This window comes from Danio aesculapii, chromosome 3, assembly GCF_903798145.1.
Source record: "Danio aesculapii chromosome 3, fDanAes4.1, whole genome shotgun sequence".
Lineage (NCBI taxonomy): Eukaryota > Metazoa > Chordata > Actinopteri > Cypriniformes > Danionidae > Danio > Danio aesculapii.
In genome coordinates this window covers 22,418,112-22,443,399 of record NC_079437.1, presented here as the reverse complement: position 1 = coordinate 22,443,399, position 25,288 = coordinate 22,418,112, and the positions used below count along the sequence as shown (strand labels likewise).

Below are 25,288 nucleotides of genomic sequence, written 5' to 3'. Positions count from 1 at the left end.
CCGCTTTCTATAGTCATGTTTGACAGTTATTTTGGCACTCTCTGCGCCGTTGAGGCTATTTTCGAAAACAGCTATTCACCCCAAAATAAGTTTCCACTGTGTCCCAGATAGCTCGCCTCCCTTAGAGAAAAACCGACCAGCTTTCCGAAGACCATTATCCCTTTTCGTGTCTCCGGCAAACACGTGCATGTGAACAAAACCGTGCTACTTAAAAAATAGACCATCCCGCAGCAACAAGAGGAGTCACATCCGTACATCACTTATTCCGACCATGGCGATGCACAAGCCACTTGTTGCACTCACGTGAAAGCACTCGGGCGCCTTTTAGCAGGTATGATTAATCTTTCTCACCTGTATAACAACAGTGCGTGACACTGCACGTGAGAAGCAGCCCAGCGGGTGGAAAACATAAACACAGCTGATTCACTGGCGCGGCGAAGAATGTTTGTTGTTTGATGTTGTGAATTGATCACGCCTGTTGTTTCTATTTCAGACCATATCTTTATGGTAAGTTTCTAAAACATTAAGCCGCTTGTTTAGACTGTCATGGGCATGGGTAATAACTGTGCCACTTCATAAGCAAGGTGGGAAAGTTTTCGTCACGTTTGCACATCACGTTACCTGGACAAAACACCATGAGACCAAGCGAGCGCACCCCACGTAATCGCTTGAGCGGACTTAAAACTGCTCACGCTTGACTCCCGCGGCTTGTAGCGAAGGCACGACCGCTTTTTGACACATCGCTGAGCGGTCACATGCAAAAACTCTACGTCCGCGTTATACACACACACACACACACACACACACACACACACACACTGCCCTCTGTGCGTGTACACAAATAGAACCTCTCACATGGAGCGCAGTGGTGTACCATAATCCAGCCAGCAGGTCTGTTTTGTTTACGAGACGCCTGTCATTTTGATCAGAGCTGTTTGCTGATAATTCTGTAAATATTATTGTGAACTTCGGATTGCATTATTGCTTAGTAATTAGCGGTAATGAACACTCTGGATATTCTAATTCTTAAAGTTACCAAGAGAGTTATTGCAGTAATGCACTGAAGATTTTTCAGTTAATAGTAAAATCTCAGAGTTGATGAAAATTTCAGAGTGATGAACATTTTGGTGATCTAAAGAATATTTCAACAAAGAACTTTATTAACACTTTATTATAATTTATTCATCTTACATACGTTCTCTGTACTTACTAATTATAATTATTATGCATATTTACACCAACTAACCCTAACCATATAGTAATTACATGCAATTAATTATTGTTATTCAGTAGTTAAAAATAGTTATGCTGTAAAAAGCAAAGTGTGACCAGAACTGTTTGTGGATTTATTTTTTTCTTAGTGGAACTATGCAGATAAAGAACTTTTATTTTGAACAATGCAGAAAAGTTTTTGAAGTTTAATTTATTATTAATTAAATTTTAATAATTTAATTTATAAATTTTCAGTTATCTAACAACACTGTTACACTTGTTTTAAGGCAATATGTGTGTATGTTACTGTGTTTACAAAAAAAAGTTTCAGGGTGGTTAATGGTATAATATTTGTATCAAACAGCATTAACTTTGTATTCTGATGAGTGAAAGATAAATGCATTGAGTGCTGAATGAATAACATGTCAGGGTATATCATGTGAGAGATTGATTTTGGCATCCAAACTGTTAAGCATAGAGTATGCTTATATATTGTCCAATTTTATTGAAAGCTTGATGTATACTTTTTCTTTACATTTATGTTAGCAAAAAGCACGTAGCTTTCAAATGGAAAGGTTAATTTATGAAAAAGTGCAGTCATTCATTTTCCTTAGGCATAGTCTCTATTAATCAGGTGTTGCCACAGCAGATTGAACCACCAACTTATCCAGCATATGTTTTACACAGCAGATGCCCTTCCAGCTGCAACCCAGCACTGGAAAACACCCATATACACTCCTTCACACACACACACACACACACACACACACACACACACACACACACACACACAGATATACTATGGACAATTTAGTTTATTCAATTCACCTACACCGCATGTCTTTGGACTGTAGGGGAAACGGGAGCACCCAGAGGAAACGCACGTGAACATCAGAACATGCAAACTCCACACAGAAATACCAACTGGCTCATCTGGGACTCGAACCAGTGACCTTCTTGCTGTGAAGCGACAGTGCTAACCACTGAGCTACCGCGTCACCCTCCCAAAAGTTATATGCTTGTTTAATATAAAGTTGCAGGTGTCTGTTAATCCCTTCACAAAGCACTAGTCAGTATGAACATCTACTGCTTTTGCCATATTGTTGTTTCTTCTCTTCAATCTCTTTTTTGACTATGAAACCATAATGCTTCAGCGTTGATACATTATGGACATCCAAATTTAGTTAAACAGTACAGTAGACTCATACTATTCTGGTAATTAAATTTGCATTATGCTCACTGTATGTGGACCTGTATGCATAAAAGGGGAAGTTGGGATAAAGTGAGTGTACAGTGTACATTCACTTTCAAACATTGCTGTCCTAGTTATATCCATTAGGTTTAAACACGGAACTGGGACGCTGTTTACCAGTCAAAAAGACTGAACAATAACATCAACAAACTGCTGCAGATGGCAAAAACAATCAATCCTCTTGTTGATGAGTACATGAATCATAATAATCAACTACTCTGCTTTAGGTATAAGCCATCTTTATTCCTCATATGGAAAGAGCCAGCACTTAACAAGGATTTGTCTTTCAAGTGTGTACACGTTCCTGCCCTTTCTGGTTATTAGTCAAGTCAAGTCGAGCTTTATTGTCATTCCGCTACGTGTGGACGTACATAGGAACAAAATGTCTTGTCTCGCAGGACAACTGTGCTACACAAATTAACCATAAACACAACACTGGACATAAGTAGACCCACACGGAATCTGCGCGCTCAGAATTCAGCAGATTTTTAGCCCATCATTAATTCTGTTTATTTACTTGTGTAAATGTGTGTAAATCTATATTTATTCAGTTTTTAAATTAATTACAGGAATAGTATTGACTAATATGACAATGTTCATCTGATTTATGTACAATGCAGTTTGTAAAGTAATATTTTCTGTCTCTTAGTAGATATATTATATGAGAGACTTGCTTTGTTTACCAAATAAAGTGGATCTAATTGGATTTGCATTTTAAACATTAAATAAAAGTTAAAAAGATATTATTTTTTATTTCTCACATTAGGGTTTTAATTATGATACTCCCAAAATAATTCCACAGAAATCCGCAGATTTTTAGCAAAATTCCCAGCAGAAATAGCAAAAAATGTCCGCAGATTCCGTCTGGCCCTAGACATAAGATATAACTATAACTAACATATACTATAAGATACTTAATTATACACATAAGACAGGCTATACAAGTAGTTTTACATGAGACTGGACAATGTTGTGCAGGATATTGTGCAAGAGAGATATTAAAGGTGAATATTGTGCAAAAGAGCTATTTAAGGTTTAATATTGTGCAAGAGTTTTTTAAGGTTGAAGCAATCAGTGCAACATGATTGTGGTACATTTATAGTAAACATTGTTTTCATTATTGAGTTCTTGTAAGATGGAATTTAGATAAAGTATCAGGTGTATAAGACAGAAGAGGGTTTTTACAGGTGGTTTGTCAGGCCCACTCACCTGTATGAAGCACAATTTAAAATGCACAATGTTTCCAAGAGACATGGCGTGATTAAGAAAGTGTCTATAGTGGAAATGTGCAACCTGGTGCAAGAGTCAGAGAGATGAGATGGTATCTTTTCTACAGGTGGTTTGTAAAGCCCACTCACTTGTATGGGATATACTCAGGAATGCACGGGGTGGGTGGTGAATGATATTTCAGGAAGGGGTAAATTGACTGGAGTTGAGGGCTCTAAAAGCCTGTAGGAAGAAGCTGTTGAGTAGTCTAGCCGAGCAGGCTCTAATACGTCCTAAGATAATGTAAGATAATCTATTAAGATAATGTATTATTCTTAGGATGTTGTATTAACATAATGTAATTGATGTTGTTACTGAAATGTGTAGAAATAAAATGAAATATTTGCTGTTTGAAAAAAATCCTCATTCATTTTGGACTGTGGGGGTCACGGTTGTTTTAGGTGTGCAGTGCATGATGTCGAATCAAATTGTTGCATTAGGTGAACTACTGGCACAAGGGTTGCCAAGTTGGACTATTTTTAATCACTTCTTTTACCTTGTTTCACCACATATTTTTTGGTTTATTCCACTGGTTACATTTATAAGACATTGCATCAGTTGTATTTATATGGTTGCATTAAAAGAGTTTACTCTACGATGTTTACAATATACCAATGATAAAAACTGTACTAGAATGATGAAACTGTGTAAGCACACTTTTGGGGGACAGGGGCACTAAAGGAGAGACTGTGAGTGCGGCTACAGTATTTTCATTTCTATGATAACAGACTGGCAGGGCACTCCATGATTGTTTTTAAATAATAACATCTGCAAACATAAAGAAGAAATTCTGTCGATTTACAATTTAATTAACATCTTTAAAGTTTATTCTAGATTTTTTAAAAATTCATTTAATTTAAAATGGGGTTTGGGTTCACTTCTGCCGGAGTTGTTCTGCATTTACCTGCATCCATTATGTTTTTAACTGGATTATTTACAGCCATCATAATCTTTGTAGATTCATATCTATAATTAGTTATTTTCAATGAACCATAATGCATAGTGATGCAAAATATGTATTTAATAATGAAAAGTGACAGGTTTTGACTTTTGATATTATTGGGATAGTTCTGATACACTGTAAAAATACAGGATTTCACACAATTCATTCATGTTGTTCCAACACAAATCCAATTAAGTGAACTTAACACTTTTAACAACTTTATGTGGATTGAACATAAATTTAAGTTGTCCCAACAAAATCCTAAGAATTGTGTTGTTTCAGCTCATTTTAATTAGGTAGTTTGAACAAGTAAAAATTTGTAGTATTTTTAGAGCAAGTAAAAAATATTTAACTAAAACAAAAACATTCAAGTGACCACTGGCTCGTTTTGACTGACCATTGGGCTAGTTTAGTAGTGAAAACTGTTGGGAAACCTGATTGGCACTGCATGTTGCCATTTTTACCTTAACATAACTGATACTGATAATATGCCACGTTTTGCAGCTTTTGAGCGCTTTCATATATATCTCTATAAAGACTAAATTTAGAGAAAACATTGGGAATAGGCTTGTGGACAAATTTGAGACTTTTAGCATCTACTAGATGTCTTCACATTTCCAATTGAATCCAAAAATTAGAGGTCCAACCTGAAACCAGAGCGGCTTTGAGTCCAAAACTTTGAGCCTTACCTTGAACATGGATTGGGTCTGCCTTCATTGCCTCGGGTAATTTTAAGATAATGTACTTTTTCCAAAGAGACCAGATCAGACCCAATCCTGAGACTGTCTAAAGAATTTGCCCACCTTGTTGGCAGAGAATGTATTGAAGTTTTAATTATCATCTCTGATAAGTGATTACATTTTAAAAATTCAGTTCATGCTTCGTATTTGGTGTTGAATTAATTTTGAAAAGTGTATGTAGTAAAGCAAGTGTACAATTGCACAAAGAAATCCATCCTATAGAAAGGGAAAAGGCTTTTCGTTTTTTTTGTGTGCTGAATCTTTTCACTAATGATTGATTTTAATGGTTCAGCCTGTAAGTTTAATCATCATGTTTATTTTCCATATCCTGTGGTCACACTTGACAATCAAACTCATAAATAACTGGTATCAGACAGGCTAATATAAAGTAATAATAAATGAAGTATTTTTCTAAGTTGCTTTGGACATTTCTCAGATCAGAATTGAAATTTGCAATACTGTAATTGCATTTCTCAAAACAACACGTACAAAATACCATGGATATTACCTGCGAAAGCCAGTCTCTTGTTCAAAATCCTTAGTTCATCTCTCAAAAATATATATCTGTCAATGAACATGTCAGTTCCATCATAATGACAAGTCTATGTGTAAGTGTGTATAGATAAGACAGTCAAATTGCTTAGCCATGTTGTCAAAATAGCAGTGTACCCTGGAGGGATGTTCTGATGTAAATTATGGCTTCAGTTTTGATTACCATTTTGATTTCGGATACAGTTTTATTGTAAACTGTAGGTTAGTATATGTGAGCGTTAGATAGGTCTAGATTGGTTCTACTGTTTGTACTGTAATTTGTCGACAGACCATGTCATTGCGATACAGAAAGAAATAAAACAGCACTGCATAGTAGGGCTGCACAATATTTAATTTCAGCATCAATATCGCAATGTGCGAATCCGCAATTGTCCCATTGCAGGAAGTGCAATGTTGAGTTTAATGTTGACTATTCAACAGAGACCATTAGAATGCACTTTGATTAATAATCATACATAATCTTTGCATAGATGAACCAAAGCATTTGCAACTTATTCAAAGAATTGAAAAACTGCTTTTTTGATGCGCTCAATTGTTAATGATCTGAATATTGAACAGGTCGTTTTGAGAATTGAATGTGAGAAATGTACCAAAGTGACTGAGAAAAACTGTAAACAAATGTTAAATGCGTAAAAGAAATCAACAAGCAGCCAAATCAATCTGCAGGACACTGATTTTTCCAGACTGACTTCAGGATTGCAGACTGCTAACACAAATCAAAGCCATTGATCCTGTTCTATTTTAGGACTAGAGAAGACCTCTATCACAGATACTGAAATAGTTTACAGGTAGTGGTGGACATAAGCTTAGGCTTAAGCCAAGTGCCATACTATTTATTTTCCCCCACTAGGAGTCTGAACTCTTCCTGCTATTAAGTGAAATTAGAACTGAGAAATGGCACAAGCAAGAAAAGATAGACTGCATCCTGGCACGATGTGTATGCTTTTCATGATGCCACAGCCACTGAAGAAGAAGGTTCAAGCTTATTCCCTGAGAGCCTAAAGGCACGCAATGTGGCATAGTTCTTTGTATTTCAAGTTGTGTTGCGATAAAAATAGCAGCAGTTAATGCCGTGAGCTCACCAAGCGCAACCACTTGACGTCAAGTAACTCACAAATAATGCCGGCCGCCAACAGTATTGACCAAAATATTTAATTGGTTAATCCACCAGTACATGTAAGGTCTTCAGTCAAAGCGTTTACAATGCTAACATATACAGTGCTCAGCATAAATGAGTACACTCCATTTTAAAAATGAATATTTTTTATCTATTTCTCAGTGATTATAGGCAATGTATTTTGGTGCATTTGAACAAATCTGATTTATTAAACGGATATGTTTATTAAAATCATATTTTTACTCACCAAACATCTTTACAAATAGAAAGATAATACATTTAATTTCATGTAAAGTATTACAAAAAAATACAGAATTTCAACTAAATTAGATTTTTTTTGTTTGTGTTTAATATTTTTCTAAACATATAAATTTGGGTGTACTAGTTTTTGGACTAGTTCTTCTTGTCTTCAGTACTGACTAATATATATATATATATATATATATATATATATATATATATATATACATATATATATATATATATATATATATATATATATATATATATATATATATATATATATATATATATATATATATATATATATGCACAAATATAATATTGTATAGCCTCCTATAGAAAATATTAATTTAATAGATCTTTGAGGGGTGTACTCCTTTATTCTGAGCACTGTAACTTAAGAAATTTGCACTTACACTCGTAAAAATAAAATAATATTTTAGTGAAAAGTTCTTACAATTCCTTTTCACTAAATAAATAAAATACTAAATAATGCTGGATGGTCTTTCTCTTAATGACAGGTGGTCTAATAATATAAGAACAGTAGGCTACTTCTAAATTGTAAAGCCTTGTGGTGTTGAATAGTGCACCTTCCCTTATTTATTTACCAGCCTATGCTTAACTGTAAAAGATTTGTCATCATTTGTAAATAATGTCAATCATTTAACCTTAATTATCTAAACTCTCCTGGTTGCACCACACCTTTCCTGCCGTGCATATTTTTAGTAACGATGATCAATAATGAATTTACAGCATCTGACTCACAGCAGTAGCAGCTCTATGTATCTGAACAGTTCTGTTTTATCCCTGTTATTTGTCCTCTTTGTGTTGTCTGGCGCAACAGCGCCCGTGCTCGACAACGTGAGGAAGTCTTTGCATGTCGAGCACTCATTAGCCTCTTATCATTGCGGTTTTCCTCTATTGGAACACTAAAAGCGACAGGAGAGCCAAGACCACCGAAAACTGTTGGTAAAACATTGAGGCACATAATTATTCGGATTTTACTCCGACGTTATAGTAGGCTGGTCTTTGCTAACATGCTAGCGACACGAATTATTCATTCACAGCTAATATTAATTATGTTTTGCCAGGATATACAAACGTTTCATTAACCACAAAGTAAACAAAAAGAGAGAGTGTTTATAAACAGACGTTTGCGATAAGGTTCATGTGAGGAGGTGAGCATAAGTACGCGGCTGCTTAGTGCTTCTCACAGGACATGGTGGAAATGTACGTATTAACAGACATAATGTCAGTATTGTATGCATGATCTGAAATAATAAGACATATACAATATATATTTTTGAAAATAATAATAATTCGAGATGAATATCAACAGATCACGCCCTAAACATTTCATGTGGATCTAAAAAATGGACATCCACTGCAAACAGGCACCGTAGAAATCGAGAAAAGGCCACGTCATTAAAATAAAATAAGTTTTCAAATGTGAAGACTAAACTTCTTCAACATTATGAATCTAGGTCACTTGAGCCGCCTGCTAACCTACTGTCCGCGTGACTCAATAAGCAACGGGGCGCTCTTTCTTTCATTCTCGCTGTGCCGCTGCTTTAATCACATTTTCTTAAATAATCAGTTCACTTCGGGCGATCTGGTGGTCGACTTAATCCTTTTCTCACGAGGATCATAAGGCTGGTGTTCTGTGATCAACGCACCACGTTGATTTAGCAATATAAACACATTTTAATCTCTTAAAAAACGACGTATAGCATTGAGAAAGCCATAAGAGAGTCTTCGGTAATGCATGCTTCTTGATTCAAGTGTCTAAGCTTTGCGATGGAAATGCTCTCGCTGAACCATTCAGTCTACAAAGCAAATATAATAGCCTAATAAACGATGTCGGAAAGCTGTGGATGCGGCACAGAGAGACATGCTTCCTTGTTTAGCTGTTCTCTGCAGTCGCAGGGTCCCCGTGCGCCATGTGAGTGTTCCCGCACCCAGGACAGCGCCGCACGCACAGGAGCGTGATAGGGGTGTGTCATCGCAGAATGTACTGCTGCGGATGCGCGCGGTCACCAGGCTCGTCCACGTGCTGTTACGACTTCAGCTCTGAAGTGGAGCAGTAAAGTGGGCGTCGACCCGGCGCTCTATTTTCGTGGAAAGCGGGTAGTCTCGGTCATCCTCTAATGTAAACACCCCAGCGGTCTGAGCGAAACAAAAGCACTGTAATTAGGTTGTTGCTCTATTTAAACGTGGATTCATTCTGACAGACACGTTTTAGTTGGTAGGGACACCGGGGAGTGTTGCAACTTTTTTGGGCAAACTTTTTTTTAACAATGGTCCTAATGTATTTTCAGTTTTAGATCTTTCATTTCCAAAGCTTCTGAGAATCCAGAAAGCTTCACGTTGATACTTTGACAGCCGTATTAACATTAGTTATGACTGAATCGCCTCTTGTTACAGTTCTAAAAAAGTTTTAGGACAAGCAGGAATTGTTCATGGACAAATGATGTCGCCATATTGAAATGCAGTCTTTTCATCACAAACATTAAGTAGTTTCAAACTGGAAAAGTAAAATATTACAATGTAAGTTAAGATGTAACATTATTATTCCCACCGGTGTGAGTTGTAACATTATAAAATAATAGTTACAAAATGATTTGAAAGCTTTTCATTATGCTGAAAGGTTCATTATGCTATTCAGTATCTGTCTTTGTGTTACAAAGTTAAATTAAAAGTGCACAAATAGACTATGCATCAGCTCCCTCAACAAAGTCCAGAATTTGGCCCCTGTATGAGCTCATTTGTCCCATTTTCACTGTATTCCATCATAAATTGTGAAAATAACTGATAGAAGAAGGCTTTAAGACACATTTAATCTTTAAATATTCAAATTTACAAATTCTGACTGAGGAAATGAGCTGGCCAGATTGTTAATTATCTACAGGCTACAGTTTTTAATGTGCCTTCGGTGGTTTTTTAATATTTTTTAATATTCTTGTGTGGCTATTTGTTTTTCTTCCTAATTGATTGATGATAATATATTTGTATTAAAAAAAGTGTTTTTTTATTCATTTTTTTTATTTAAAATACTAATCTCATAACAGAATTTATAAAACAGCAATAATTTAAAGTTGTAAATAACTGTGGTAAAATACTATGGTAAGCACTTTGACAATTGTAGGAAATATTTTTGTTGCATCAAAAAGTGTGGTTATGATCACCATCTGACAAGCGAATGCAAGATGCAAGATTATTGCTTAAAATGTCGTTAAAACAAAGTATTTAAACCTCATAATTTAATGGTAATTGAAGAGAACAATTGCAAAAAGCTCCACTTTTTGACAAACCAACACTTTCAATAGGTTGGCTATTGGCCTGGAACACTACTTTGTGTCCATTCTTCATGGGCCCACTGTAAACGAAAACTTCAGTTGGCTTTGAGGTCTTTCTTTTCCAAGGTCACTGAAATAAAAACAATTAAATTTAATTGGGGTTGGTGGTAACATGTTACATTGACACAACTTTCATTGTTTCATTGAACTAATCAGTGGTCTCAATGTTACAACTGACCAAGAGTCTTGTAGCCATGAATTTGCTCACCTTACAGCTAAAACAATGGCTCCAACCACTTGCAGTAATACTCAGTCACACAATTAACATTTAAAGATTAACTAAAATCAGTTGTGATCACAATTGCCATCAAAAAATTAAGTAAAAAAAAAAAACCTCAATATAAAAAATGTAAAATATATATACATTGGCATTAGTAAATAAATAGACCCAATGATGGGCTAAATCTGTGGATTACTGTGGGCCTAACAACATGCTGAACAGCCTTTGCATTATTAGACACTTTCTTATACATCACACCCTAAGCATTTTGTTTTGATTATTTGACATTTGAAGGTGTGAAATAACTTAAATTATTAGGTGTTCATCTGCCAATTGGAATCAAGCTTTATCACCCCAAAAGTAAGGAACAATTGACTTAATTTGCCACTGAATTATTAAAAAAATAATGCACACTCAAGGTGTTGATACATGCAGCCAATTTATTATATTGCTAACATAATAATATTATGTGAAGATTACGTTTAAAGTAAACATGGTCATTAATTTTTTTCTCTTGTTCAGCTTTTGGTCTGGGTATCTTAGTGTAATAATAACCATGTACCTGTTCTTCGCATTGAAGTGACTCAAATGCCTTCTTCACAAAGCTGTTCACATATCCCAGGGGATTTCGGATAGCCAACTAACCCACCATTGTGAGTTAGAGAGACTGGAAAGACAGCTGAAGCAATAGAACAAAAATAAATAAATACAAACAAAAACAACCTGTTCCAGTAATGAAGGACATGAAATTTGTAAAAAGGGCTCGTAATGCTAAAGATACAAGAAAAGTGATGAGGAGAAAGATGAGAACTGTTTTTTGCATTTCTACATGAAATTCTGCATTGTAATGTATTGATAGATCTGACTCTGTTAGTTCACAGAGATTGCTTCTATCACATGGACATAAATGGCCTTGAACTAGCATGTTTTGGATGATACAGCATTATAAAATTGATAAGTCCTATCAGGATGTGGCATAGCTGCTATTCTTGAAATCTCATCCACTCCCATATTTCTATGAACTTTGTTTATATGCCTCCAATATTTGTATGATATGTATATGAGAAGTAAAACATTAACAATGTCCTACAATAATTAATTTACAGATATACACAACAAGTCATAATATAGCATTCACAAAGAGTCCTGCTGAGAACCATGCTTGTTCAGTTTTATGTAGTTGTGTAAATGAGAATAGCATAAACCTGGCAAAAGTGCACTCTCTAGTGGTGAGAAAGGATAATTACAGCTTTATATATTTTTTTTTGTTTTCAACAATACTAAAAAGCAGGGGTGGATTTAGTGATTTAGGATGTTTTGTTAGTAAATTTGATTTGACAGAGTTGTACAGATGTAATAATTACAGAATTTTATCTGTTAGACCTTCACCATAGAAAACATGATAGAAAACTTTGTTAGTATGTATAGAATCTTCTAGGTACTTATTAGGGGCCCCCATATTTCCTGGGGCTCTAAGCAGCTGCTTACCTTGCTTGTTGGTTAAATCCGCCCCTGCTAAAAGTAAAGGTTTATTGGGATCACTGGTTGTGGATTTTTTAAGATCTATGGAATATTTACCTACACAAATGTTCTTTTGACAAAAAGCAGTGGAATGGCCATTCCAATGGAAACCTTTACAAAATGAGGCTTTCTGGTGTTTTTATTGAGAACCAGCATGTACCGTTTTATTATACAACAAAATCCCTTCACATGCCTTAACAAAAAGGATTAAACAAGAAAAGATTAAATTAAATAATAAAAAATAAAAGAAATAAAACGTAAACAGAGGAGAGAACACATAATTATAACATTACATATACATATATTACACATTTTTCCAATTTTAGTTCTTAAATGCACTTTTCCTTTATGAAATGCATATTTACAAACATCTTTATGCAAAAATGTTAAAGGAGGAGCATATATTAACTGTTTTAATTGCTTTTCTACTTTTAGACTTCGAAATCACTTTCATATACATTTGAATCTCTTTTTCTAGCACCATTAAGAGTTTTACCTTTGGCCATCTTGAATTTATATAAGTGAAATTTACATAATAATAAAAATGTTTATATTAAAATCAGCATCTTTTAAAGAGCGCTCCTTAACATAAAATCCCAAAATTACATGTTTATAAGAGAAGGAAAATGACTTTAAAAGCTTCAACATCAATCCAAAAAAAGTTTAGTGTATTGTTAAGATCAAAATAAATGTGAAATTGTTTCAATTAAAGCTTTCCCATAAACAGCATTCTAACTCAATATCAATTTTAAAATTTTGTAGAAATATTTTTGTGGGATAAACTTTGTGAAGGTTTCACATTAAGTTTTGGCGCAGTGTGTTCGCGTCCTCTAGTGGACACACGTGTTAAAACCACACATTTACTGAATGAACTACAGTACAACTTCGTCCAGAACAGAAAGCGGAAGTGTAATGGGACGGTGCTGAAATGCTGCATGGCAAGCATAAACAAGAAAAGTGTTATGCCTAAACTGGAAATATATTTAATAGTTTTAATGTTGGAATCGAGAAATCGTTAATCTTTTTTAATACCTCGTAAAAGCATGTTGTATGCAATCTTTGCAATGTGCATACTGCCAGCCCCAGTGTTATCTCACTCAGGTAAGTTTCACAGCACTATTTCTATTTCGCTTTTTATTTCTTTTTTAAATAAAGTAAAATAATTATCTTCACCTTATTAGCTTGCTCTTAACTTACTTTCTCACAGGGTCACATTCGCTATGGGTCTTCGCTACATTTTTGACAGGAGAGAGTTCCGTCCAATTCCCAGAGTTCACTGCAGTTGTAATGCTGGATGATATTGTGATCGGCCACTATAACGCAGATGACAGAAGTTTTGAGCCGTTGACGGTGCAAGAGTCTGTTAATATCACCGAGCAAATTACTATATCAACAGTCTGTAAAGGCATACATGAAGGCATGAAAACCAAAGCGTACTACTTAATCGATTACTTAAACCATACTAAAGGTAATTATTCTGTTATGTAATTATAATGTTGTGCAAAAAGTAGCCAACACGTTGGCATTCAAACGTTTAAGGTCAGTATGATTTTATAATTAATAGTTTATTGAAAAGCAAATCAGCATATTAGAATTATTTTTGAAGGCTGTAACTCTAAAGTCCAGAGTAATGTCTTCTATAATAATAATTCCTTACATTTATATAGCATCTCCTTATCCACCATGGTTGTTGCTAGATTGGATTTGGTTGCGGTGGGAAGTTAAGGAGTATTATTTATTAATTTTTCCATTTATTGTATTTTTATTAACGTCTACCTCCACCCCAACTCTATACCCAACCGTCACAGTAATGTAAAAACAATAGCTGTACCCAGTATTATTTATGCTATTTATTAAATAACCCAATAAATTGTAGTACTGTAAAAATATTAAATATTGCTGATATATTGATGTGCATATCAAGCCAGCCGCGTATCTGATCTACACTTTACCATCCACCACCAGTGTGCAGCGTCCACCTGGATGACGTGACAGCAGCCATATAGCATCAGACCGCACACCAGCTGATCGGGGGAGAGGAGACAGAGTGATGAAGCCAATTATAACATGGGGATAGTTAGGAGACCGGTGGGCAAATTTCACCAGGATGTGAAGGACATCCTGGAATTTTTAACAATCTCGGTTTAACGTCTCAGCCGAAAGACGGTGCTCACTGAGCAGTAGAGTGTCCCCATCAATATACTGGAGCATTAGGACCCACAAAGACCGCAGGTTGAGCACCCGCTGCTGGTCTCACTAACCTCACTTACGGCAGCAACCTTGCTTTCTCATGTGGTCTCCCATGCAGGTACTAACACAGCCCTGCTTGGCTTCAGTGGGCAACCATGTGAGAGTTGCAGAGAACTAGCTGCCAACTTCTGAAAAGCTTTCAGAGCTATCACTAAATTACATTATAAAGCATTAAAATGTAAATTGTATTTCACATTGTAGCAATATTATGTCACTTTCGTAAGCTTAAGATACTTCTTTAAAAATAAGTATAGCTCTACTGACCCTAACGTTTGAATTGTACATTGTTTTAGTGATCTGTTGTGTGTCAGTATTTCTAAGTCGTCAGCAAAACTAGTTCTGCTCTGTATTAATGTTCCACCAGGGTTGCTGATTTCTTTTCATTTGTACATCTGAGGCTCTATTTCTTCTCAAGGTCTACATGTGCAGCAGAGGCTGGTTGGATGTGAACTTCTTCAAAATGAGCCCGGCCAAATGATGACACTAGAGGCCTTCAATGGTGAGAGTGGTTTTGAAAGACGCTATGACATTCAGGGAGACCAACAAACTCACTGGAAATGGCCTGTCATTAAGAGTAGAGCACAGCTGGAGTACGATGCATGGCTGTATGCACACTTTTACCGACCTTTGTGCATTAGCCAGCTTCGTAAATATCTAAATAAGGAGAAGAAGCGTGTTATGGCAAGAGGTAGCTACTGGTTTAAGTTACTCGCTGGTTTGGAAAACATTGATGATGTGTTTATCGCTTAAGGTGTTCACTTTTCCTTACAGTAAAGCCTAGAGTGAGAGTGATTCATCGCACCTGTAGTAAGACTGGAATAGTTCAGATGGCCTGCCTCGCAACTGGTTTCTACCCACGTCACATTAATCTGACTCTACTTCAAGATGGCCAGCCATTCAATGAGGAGAGGGTCATGGGTGGAGAACTACTGCCGAATGCTGATGGAACATACCAGATGAGGAAGAGTGTGGAACTCAGTGCTGATGAGCAAAGAGAAAGACATACATACACATGCACTGTCAATCACCTCAGCTTGGATAACAAACTTGACATCAGTATAGGTATCTCATATCAAACTGGCAAGCTTATTTCTACATATATAAATATACATGTATATAATTTTCATCTATTCATTTGTTTTGAGCAGAACCTGGTCTCAATCCAGTTATTGTCTTTCCCTCTGTACTACTTTTGCTGTGTGTGTTTGGAGCTCTTGCTGGATTTCTTACCTGGCGGAGGAAATATAAACAGCCTGAGCAGGTACACAAACACTTACACTGTTTCACCAATAAACTTCTATTTATTAGGTATAAACACTGCTGCCCAATAATCCTAATTGAATTTCTGCATCTACAGGTCAGCTATACACCAGCTTCAGGTTTGTCTTGCTATCAGTTCAGATCTGTTTAATGCTATTTTTATGAAGTAAATGTGTATATTTATTTGATTTCTCTTTTTCCCCCTTTAGCAACTGATCAAACAACAGAACAATCTCAGCTGTGACAGCAGAAGTGACACCAAATGATCTGTTCACATTTACAGACCAGTCACAATTCGCAATGCTGTATTTAACACTGTCTCAACTGATAAAATGACCAGTATTTAACAAAGATGTGTTGACATTCAAGACATTTGAGAAACTTATAAATATGAAACTTATATGTTCATCACTGTGTGTTTTAGTTTTGAATGTGTCAGTATGTTTTATAACAGTTCATAAGTTTTACAAAAGAACTGTTTGTATTATGTTCGACAGTTGTCCGAACTCTGTAACATAATGGTGGCAGTAAATCAGCCACCATTAGGCGTCATGGTTTACCCATGTACTGTATATTTGTACCGTAATGTATTTAAGACTGCATGAACTACTCTACGAATCGAATAAGTTATTACGAGATAAATAAACGTTGCATTTTCTGTGAATTACATTTTAAGTTTATGCCTGCTCATTTCAACTGCAATCTTGCAACGCTTTTGAAAGCATGCATGAAATAATTTAATCATAGACTGAAAAATAGTTGAACTCATATCTGCATGATGTCATAACACATACCTCATGCCCGATGCGTGCATCACGAAATGTTGTTCTGGACGCATCCAATCAGATTACAAAAGCACCGCGCATGTGTGCTATCTGCGCACTTTCAAACTGAATCGGGAAGTGAGCCCCAAAGAAGACGATAGGTGAGTTTGGATGGGGTTCAGAAAATTTAGATCATAGGCTATGTATGCAAATTGATGAGTAACGAGTTGGTCGGGGGGATGCGAAATGATCTCTTCTGAATTAAATTATGCAACTGCGTGACTTAAAATGGCGTCAGCGTTCCTCAAGAGCAGACTAAGGAAACTGCTAAAAGGATTGTTATAGTTTTCGCTGTAGATCTAAAATGGTGGAAACTGTACCTAAATCAGGTCGTGCGTGACATGTTTCACTGAAAATTAAAAAGCGGTGGCGGGACGCTGTGTTTACCAAACACAGAGATCAATACACAGGAGATGTTACAGAAACTCAGCTTAGCCTTAAGTCATGTTTCTACCTGTATATTCTCTTATGTGCTTTCATGTGCTCAGAGCACAATCAATAAGTTACTTAAGTAAACTTTGCTTTGCAACTTGTTTTTTGATCAAATATAAGATGTTTTAACTTATTGCTGAAAAATGCATGGAATAAAATGTCATTTTATTTTCCCCAGAATGCCTATAGAAAAGAGACATCAAAGACTCACATTTAGTCTGTCACAAATCTCATCTATGGAGGTGGGTGTTGGTAGAACCTCTCTAGCTGTAGCAAGTTGCAATGACATTGCGATCCATTGTTTTCAAGAGTGGAGGACACAGACTGGACACCAGCTTTATCAAGAAGCCAGCAGAAACCAATGAACATTTGGTTAGCCTGAAAAAGGAAAGTTGTAACTTGGCTGCCCATGTGCTCTGTACGATCCGCAACAGTATAATTCAAAAGCATCAGCTACAAAGCAAAGCAAAGATCCGCTGTCAGAACGTGTTGAGTTGCCCTGACCAATCTTCAGCAGGGGGCCTCGGTTACAAGAACTGGGAGCCGGCGGGGGCCTTGATACTCCCGTCAACCAAGCAGATGGGGGCCGAAGGTTCCCCGGTTAAGAGCAAATCCCTGTTTTGTCAGACAAATCACAACCACTTGGGCAATATGGATCCAATGGTATCAAATGACGGCAATCAGCAGAGAGAAGGAGGGCAAGTGGGGGCAATGGTAGGGGTTCCCTCATCGAAGGACAGTCCCGATGGGAAGCGTCAGAATGTGAGGAAAGGGTCAGGCCTAGTGGACACACAAACCAGCTGTGTCCGACAGATCCTGCTGCTTCAACTGGAAATGATTGAACAGCAGCAGAAACAACTGCACAACAAGAACAAAGAAATTGATGACCTGAAAGCTGAAAAAGAGATGGTATATAATAGTTTTGTACATCTTTTATGAAATAAAATGTAGTAATGAGCTCATTTAAATGTCAAAGTGGATGCATTCACAGTTTCCCACTTTTCTCATTTTGTAACTCATTTCTTGTTAACTTAAACCCAATACTTAATAACTTTCCTAACCTGTTTGTAGCTAATGGCACGAATTGAACGCATGGAGCACCGACTACAGATGGTGAAAAAAGATGGAGTAGTGTCCCGTCCTTCTCAGACATCTCGTCGTAAGGAGCCAGAGGCAGAGACCACTACCTGTGAAGATGACCAGCATTCTGAGGAACGAGTTCAAAGCCCAAAGCAAACACAACGTGGAAGAGGAGAAAAAAGCTCCAAAGGGTATACATTTTTTCATTGCAATATTTACAATTAAAATGTTTATTCTGTGATCATTTACTCACCCTTGTGTTATTTCAAACTTGTATGACTTTCTTTCATTCTGCAGAGCACTAAAGGCGATATTTTAAGGAATATTGCTAGCCAGTTTTGGTTAACATTGACTTCCATTGTATGGACCTAAAACTCCACTGAGATATTTCTCAAAATATTTTCTTTTACATGAGGGTGAGTAAATGACGGATTCATTTATTTTGTGTCAACTTTAACTTCAATTGAAATCAACTAATGAACATTTCATTGATAAAACTAAATGCAATCTGATTTTTTTCCTCCTGTAAAAGGAAGTTCCTATTTCAGGACTCATGGACAGATCGGTTACGACGTGGACAGCCCAGGTCACTACCAACACCACCACAGGAGGGCCCAGCTTTGAAGGAAGATATCCAGTCTCATTCAGAGGAGTTGCCATATCTCACGTCAACAAAGATGTACCTTTCCCATTGGCAGTCACCACCATCACCTCAGCGAGACCCCTCACCTGTCCATAAGGACACAGTTGCAGGTAATGTGAAGTTTATGTAAATTGTGAATTATTTTACTTATATGCTGACTCATGTAAAATACTCAAATTTATCATTATTTACTGCACAGTTCCTTCCTGGCGGGAGAGTGTCTTAGAGCCCTTGGGGCAGAAAGAGGCATCGGACATCCCTGAAGTAAGATTTGCAGGCTTCCCCAAGATTTTTTGTTTGTTTTTATATAATTACACACATATAAACATACATGCAAAGAGGGGTTGGACTTGGGCTGGGCGATGAAATCGATATCTGTTTATTGGCTGAACACCATTGTCAGTATCGTTAATAAAAGATACGGTATGAAGTTTCATATGAAGGCTATAGTTTTAATAAAATTTGGCTGCTGAGCGCGCGCCTTGGAACCAACGCCAATAAGCTTAGGCTGTTTGTCATTTTAATGGAGTCGCACAACTTGCAGGACACACACATTTGAGCAACATGCACATGTTGTGCAAGTGGCACACACATACACATGTGACTGTGCACCGCGATTCATGCAAGTAAAACTAACCAATCTGCTTCACACTTTATGGAATATACACATTTCAGTAATAATGGCAGACTAAATTACCTGAGACGAACACAGCGCACTCAAACACTGCAGTGCAAAGCTCATGGTCAAGGAAACTCACGCTTGTCACCTTAGGCCAGAATAACAACATGTGTGAAAATGAGTGCCGTATAGCAGCAGTTTTTTTATTTATTGTAAATAAAAAAGGATGTAAGAATATGGCTTTTTTTTTTGTTTTTTGTTTTTTGTGCATCCCAGCCCCTAGCACCCCATCTGAACGATTTTTTTTAGCATAGGGGGTAATGTAATCATTAAACTTCACAATTTGTAATATTGCAGTATGTATATGAATAATGATGGCTGGTTTCTTTACTTGAAAGCTCAGATCTGATTATCATAATTTGTTTTATTTACATTTGAAGGTTTACTGTATCATAATTATTGATACCTTAAAGGTGTTGATCTACCTTTGACATTGCACACACTTTGTAACATTTTATTTAAGAGTCTCTTTAACACTTCTGTTTATTTTATTATAAGGAGATCAGATACTTTCTCTAAATATTTTTGTTTTTGACTATTAAAATAAAGAGGTTAAAAAATCCTAATATTCCTAAATGGATTGTTAAAAAAATATTCAATAATTATCGATATCGAATAATATGAAACATGATATAGTGATAAATCTTTTTGCAATATCGCTCAGCCCTAGGTTGGACCAATTAGTGATGGAGGTTTCATGGCTAATCCATGGTCTTCATTGGTTAAACATTTCACCAGAGCAGAATGTGAATGTTTAATTGGTTGAGTAATAGCACAGTTTTGCAGTAGGTGATCTGCAAAAAATGCTAACCAGCTAGCATAATATCTTCTAAACACAGTTCCACCCCTGCCGTCCAAAGCCACACCTCCTGAAACACGAATGCACGCACGACAGCAGACAACCCACTAGTTCATGTCATTCGCCAGTTAGAAATGTAGTAGTGGTTGGTTCATTTTTGAACAATGACAACCTGTGACGCGCTCCCTATATTGTTTACAAATAGCATGTAAGTATGGCTTAGTAATAAGTGTAATTCTTGCATGCCTTGCAATATCTTGCATTGCCTTGCATATCTTGCAATATAGGCATGCAAGAATTACACTTATTACTAAGCCATACTTACATGCTATTTCAGAGCGAATATTCAGAGTAGCATGGTAAACAATATAGGGAGCGCGTCACAGGTTGTCATTGTTCAAAAATGAACCAATGTGAAAATAAAACCAACCTAACCTCAGTAAAGCAGGCTTATGGCAATAGCGCTGTTTACTGATGTTTTGTTGTTAAACTATAGCTGGAATATTTCAGTGGCTGAACAACACTTCTGTGCATATAACCCATTCATAACAACACAATCTACATCAGCTTTGCTTGACTAAAATAGTTTTGAAGCAGAACATTACCTGTCTACTGCGGCGGGTGGTGAAAACTGCCCAACGCATCACAGGGACTACACTGCCAGCCATTGAGGACATCCAGAAGAAACACTGTCTGCGCTGAGCATGCAGTATTCTTAAGGACACTTCTCACCCTGCTCACAGACTGTTTTCTCTCCTGCCTTCCGGCAGGCGCTTCAGGCTCCCCCGGACAAAAACCAGCAGACTGAGGAACAGCTTTTTCCCCAGAGCTGTCTCCCTTTTGAACTCTGCCCCTCACTGACTCGTTTGCCCCCCCCAATACACCCCCCACACTCCTCTAACTTATACTCCTCACAATCACTGCACTATTTAACATTTGCACATTTAAAGTTTGCACATTCATTGCACTGATTCACTTATTTGAACTGGACATACCCACTGCACATGGACATTTGTAATTATGTTTATCTATCTGCCACTCCTGATTATTAATAGCATTCTGTACATATATTCATTTATTGTAAATCTGTTCATAGCTAATACAACCTGTATATAATGTTGATAGTACATCCATCTGTAAATATTACCATAGTTTTTCTATAACTGCACTTTATAACTTATACCTGTATCCTGCACTTGCTGCTATTGCACTGCTGGTTAGACCGAAACTGCATTTCGTTGCCTTGTCCTTGTACATGTGTAATGACAATAAAGTTGAATCTAATCTAATCTAAAAGAAATATGTCAGCCATGCTATCGTCCTTACTCCAGCGTGCAAAAGTAACTCCAATATTGATTCAGGATTTGAAGAAGTTTTGATTGAGGATTTGATTTTACCGCTGTGATCTCATGTGTCTTGTATGCACATGAACGCACGGCACGCATCCAGGGATCTGCGTGAGCAGAGATACGCAGAAGCCCAAATCTACATTTGTTGACTAACAGTTCGGGCTTCTTATCGGAATATGGAGATGTCGGTCCAACAATATTCAATTTGCATTGTTTTATTTTACATATTTTAGTCTTATGCCTTACTCGGAATATAAAAATACATTGAAACACATTTAGATCATTTACTTTTGGAATTTACTTAATCATTTACTTAATCATTACTATTGGAATGTGAAGAAACTTTCAATCAGCACAACAAAAAATGTTTCTCAAGACAATCACCAACTGCACCTTTAAAATATTGCAATGAACACAACATTATGGGTGACATATCAGAGTTCAAAAGAGGACAAATTGTTGGTGTGCATCTCGCTAATGCATCTGTCACCAATACAGCTTGCCGTAGTTATGTATCAAGAGCCAACAGAATAAAATGAGCACCTCAACTCTTCTGTTTCCACCAAAACTGTTTGTTGGGAGCTCCACAGGGTCAATATACATGGGCGGACTGCTGTAGCCAAAGTTTTGGTCACTTATGCCAATGCCAGATGTTGGTTTCAATGGTGCGAGCAGTAAAAATCTTTTATGTAAATCGAGTATATATTTGTGCAGTTTTATATACGTGTGTGTGTGTGTGTGTGTGTGTGTGCGGATGTGTTGTTTGTTTTTCAGCCTTATTGATGAGTCTAAATGTATTATTTGTACTTCTGTGCAGTGTCTGGATGATAGTGTATTTGTGAAGAGGCATTCAAAGCTTGAACTGGATGAGAAGAGGAGGAAAAGGTGATGTGTTTTTTTTGTGTGTGTGTTTTAATGTCACCTCTAGTAGATTGGCAACATTTCTTTATCCCCTAATCTCATTTTTACATTTAGGTGGGATATTCAGCGCATTCGTGAGCAGAGGACGTTTCAGCGCCTGCAGCAGAGAATGAACAGGAGGAAAGTCATTCAGGAGAGTGAACCAGAGCTGCTGTCCTTCTATCCAGAACCTGAAGATGGTATGTCAGTAGATGAATTCCTCATCCATGTGTTTTTAAGTGTATGTTTTACCCTTTTAAAGTGCTTGTTTCTGTGTCTATTGTCAGTGGAGTATATCATGGTGACACCCTTCCTACCTGTGGTGGCTTTTGGAAGACCTCTACCCAACCTAAAACAACAGTAAGTTTAGTCAATTTTGCATAATTCTAATGTTTATTTTGACATAAATTTGATATAGAGTTGAAGTCATAATTATTAGCCCCCTGTATATTTTTTCCCACAATTTCTGTTTAACGGAGAGATTTTTTCAGCACATTTCTAAACATAATAGTTTTAGTAACTCATTTCTAATAACTGATTTATTTTTATTTTTGCCATGATGACAGTAAATAATATTTGACTAGATATTTTTCAAGACACTTCTATACAGCTTAAAGTGACATTTAAAGGCTTAACTAGGTTAATTAAGTTAAGTAGGCAGGTTAGGGTAATTAGGCAAGTTATTGTATAATGATGGTTTGTTCTGTCGACTATCGAAAAAAATAGAGCTTAAAGGGGCTCATAATTTTGACCTTAGAATGGTTTTTAAAAAATTAAAAACTGCTTTTATTCTAGCTGAAATAAAACAAATAAGACTTTCTCTTGAAGAAAAAATATTATCAGACATACTGTGAAAATTTCCTTGCTCTGTTTAACATCATTTGGGAAATATTTAAAAAAAGAAAAAGAAATCAAAGGGGGGCTAATAATTCTGACCTTAACCGTACATTATTTATTTGTATTTCAACAGAGACTTTGACTTGCCCTGGTTGGATGAACGCAGTCGCTGTCAACCAGAGGTGACCAAGAAACGGACGCCTCACCGGAGATGCCGCAAATGAAACCGTCACAAGGAATCTGCCGACTGTTTGTGCCGACCTGTGAGCTAAAGCAAAATTTTGGCCTTGTGGTCTCATCTCTCCGCTTTAACTCACCTAGATTGCACTTTGTATCTACTGAAGCAGATTTAAGGGTGAACATTTTTAATCTCCCTAAAATTCCCTGCGTGGTATCCACGAGAAACTGTGTTGCTCAGTAATGTCTGAAAAACAAGCTTTTCCAAGCATACAATCATGCCCACAGTGCTGAATGTAACACTTCAGTTGTACACATTTACAACCAAAGCTTCTACCCTAATACATCAAGAGCTGCCACAAAATATTACAACTGTACATGCTGCATTCTGAGTTTTTTTCAGTCACATAAAGGAAAAATAGAAGGTTGCAGTTACAGAAGCCTTGCTGTATCATACAGCTTTGTTTAAAGAAGATGTGTAAGATACTTATTGCTAAAGAAATTTATTTCGAATAATAAAAACAGGTTATATTATTATAAATGTGCTGTACTTTCATGTCTGTTTTTTTTTAAATGCTGAATTGCACAATTAAATTGACATTTGTCCTGCTATATACAGCAAATCATTAAAGTTTCATTTTGGGCTATAAAAGCACAGAAAGAACTTTTGTTGTATTTTAGCTGTGTTCTCTCATGCATCTCAAATCTCTGAGTGGATGAAGAGAAGTTTGTGTTGAGTTGCATTTATTGAGAACCCAGATCTAAAATACAAGATCATGACCTTGTGTGTTAAAAGCACAAAGTGCATCTCTGCACTAAATTGCAGTCTTGATGATTTGATAATTGCATTAAACAGCAAAAAAGTGTTTTGGAATGGGATGCAGCTGAGAGCCAGTGGAGTGAGTTCAGAAGAGGTGAGTGAGTTCAGGTATTTTGGACAAGCTATTTTTTAAAATGCAATAAACATTAAAGTAAAAACACTGCAATATTTTTTTTCACAAATCAAATTACTCCGTTTTGATGCCTCTACTAATACAAATGAATCAATTCATTCTCCACCATATGTTTTTAGCATGTGTGAGAAACTGAAAAAAATCTGTACATGTTATATAGCATTGGAGCACTGTGATCAGAATAGATGCTACTTTTTATTAGTGTTTTTCACAAAAAGTAAAACTGTTTTAAATGTACAATAGCAATATCAATAGCACCTACATACCATAGCAGTACCAAACAATTTTTTCGCTACAGTTTTATATACAAGAAATAATAGATGCTGGACTAATATTATGTCCAAAACCCAGCCCTTACATAAATGGACCATTATTTGATCATAGTATAATCATAGTTTTATTATAAATACATTGGTTATATGCTAGAGGAGGTATGCTCAACACTGTTCCTGGACATCTACATTCCTGCAGAGTTCTGCTCCAACCCTGATCAAACACAACTAAACCAACTAAGTAGGATCTGAAGGAGCACTTGGTAGCTTAAAGACAAGCGAATATGATCAATGTTGCAGCTAAACTCTGCAGAAAGGTAGATCTCCAGGAATAGGGTTGGGGCCAGATTCTGCTCTTCTTCCTGGCTTTGTGGTTGTTCAAGACGACGACAAGGTTTGTTTGAACTCAGG

At 36.5% G+C, this 25,288-nt stretch overlaps 2 protein-coding genes across 2 annotated transcripts; both read left to right on the top strand.

The window, feature by feature from the left end:
- Window positions 1-13,267: 13,267 nt before the first annotated feature.
- LOC130218561 (major histocompatibility complex class I-related gene protein) lies at window positions 13,268-16,599 on the top strand. The gene is made up of 7 exons (XM_056450781.1): window positions 13,268-13,523; window positions 13,630-13,890; window positions 15,088-15,360; window positions 15,444-15,734; window positions 15,821-15,933; window positions 16,030-16,051; window positions 16,142-16,599. Exons 1-7 carry the CDS (start codon window positions 13,466-13,468, stop codon window positions 16,174-16,176), a joined length of 1,053 nt encoding a protein of 350 aa, XP_056306756.1. The 5' UTR covers window positions 13,268-13,465; the 3' UTR covers window positions 16,177-16,599.
- A 155-nt stretch (window positions 16,600-16,754) lies between these two features.
- Window positions 16,755-24,193, top strand: msl1a (MSL complex subunit 1a). Its single transcript, XM_056450769.1, has 9 exons — window positions 16,755-16,857; window positions 17,367-18,097; window positions 18,260-18,459; window positions 18,801-19,021; window positions 19,111-19,175; window positions 22,556-22,623; window positions 22,714-22,838; window positions 22,926-22,998; window positions 23,609-24,193. Exons 2-9 carry the CDS (start codon window positions 17,471-17,473, stop codon window positions 23,697-23,699), a joined length of 1,470 nt encoding a protein of 489 aa, XP_056306744.1. The 5' UTR covers window positions 16,755-16,857; window positions 17,367-17,470; the 3' UTR covers window positions 23,700-24,193.
- Window positions 24,194-25,288: the final 1,095 nt, after the last annotated feature.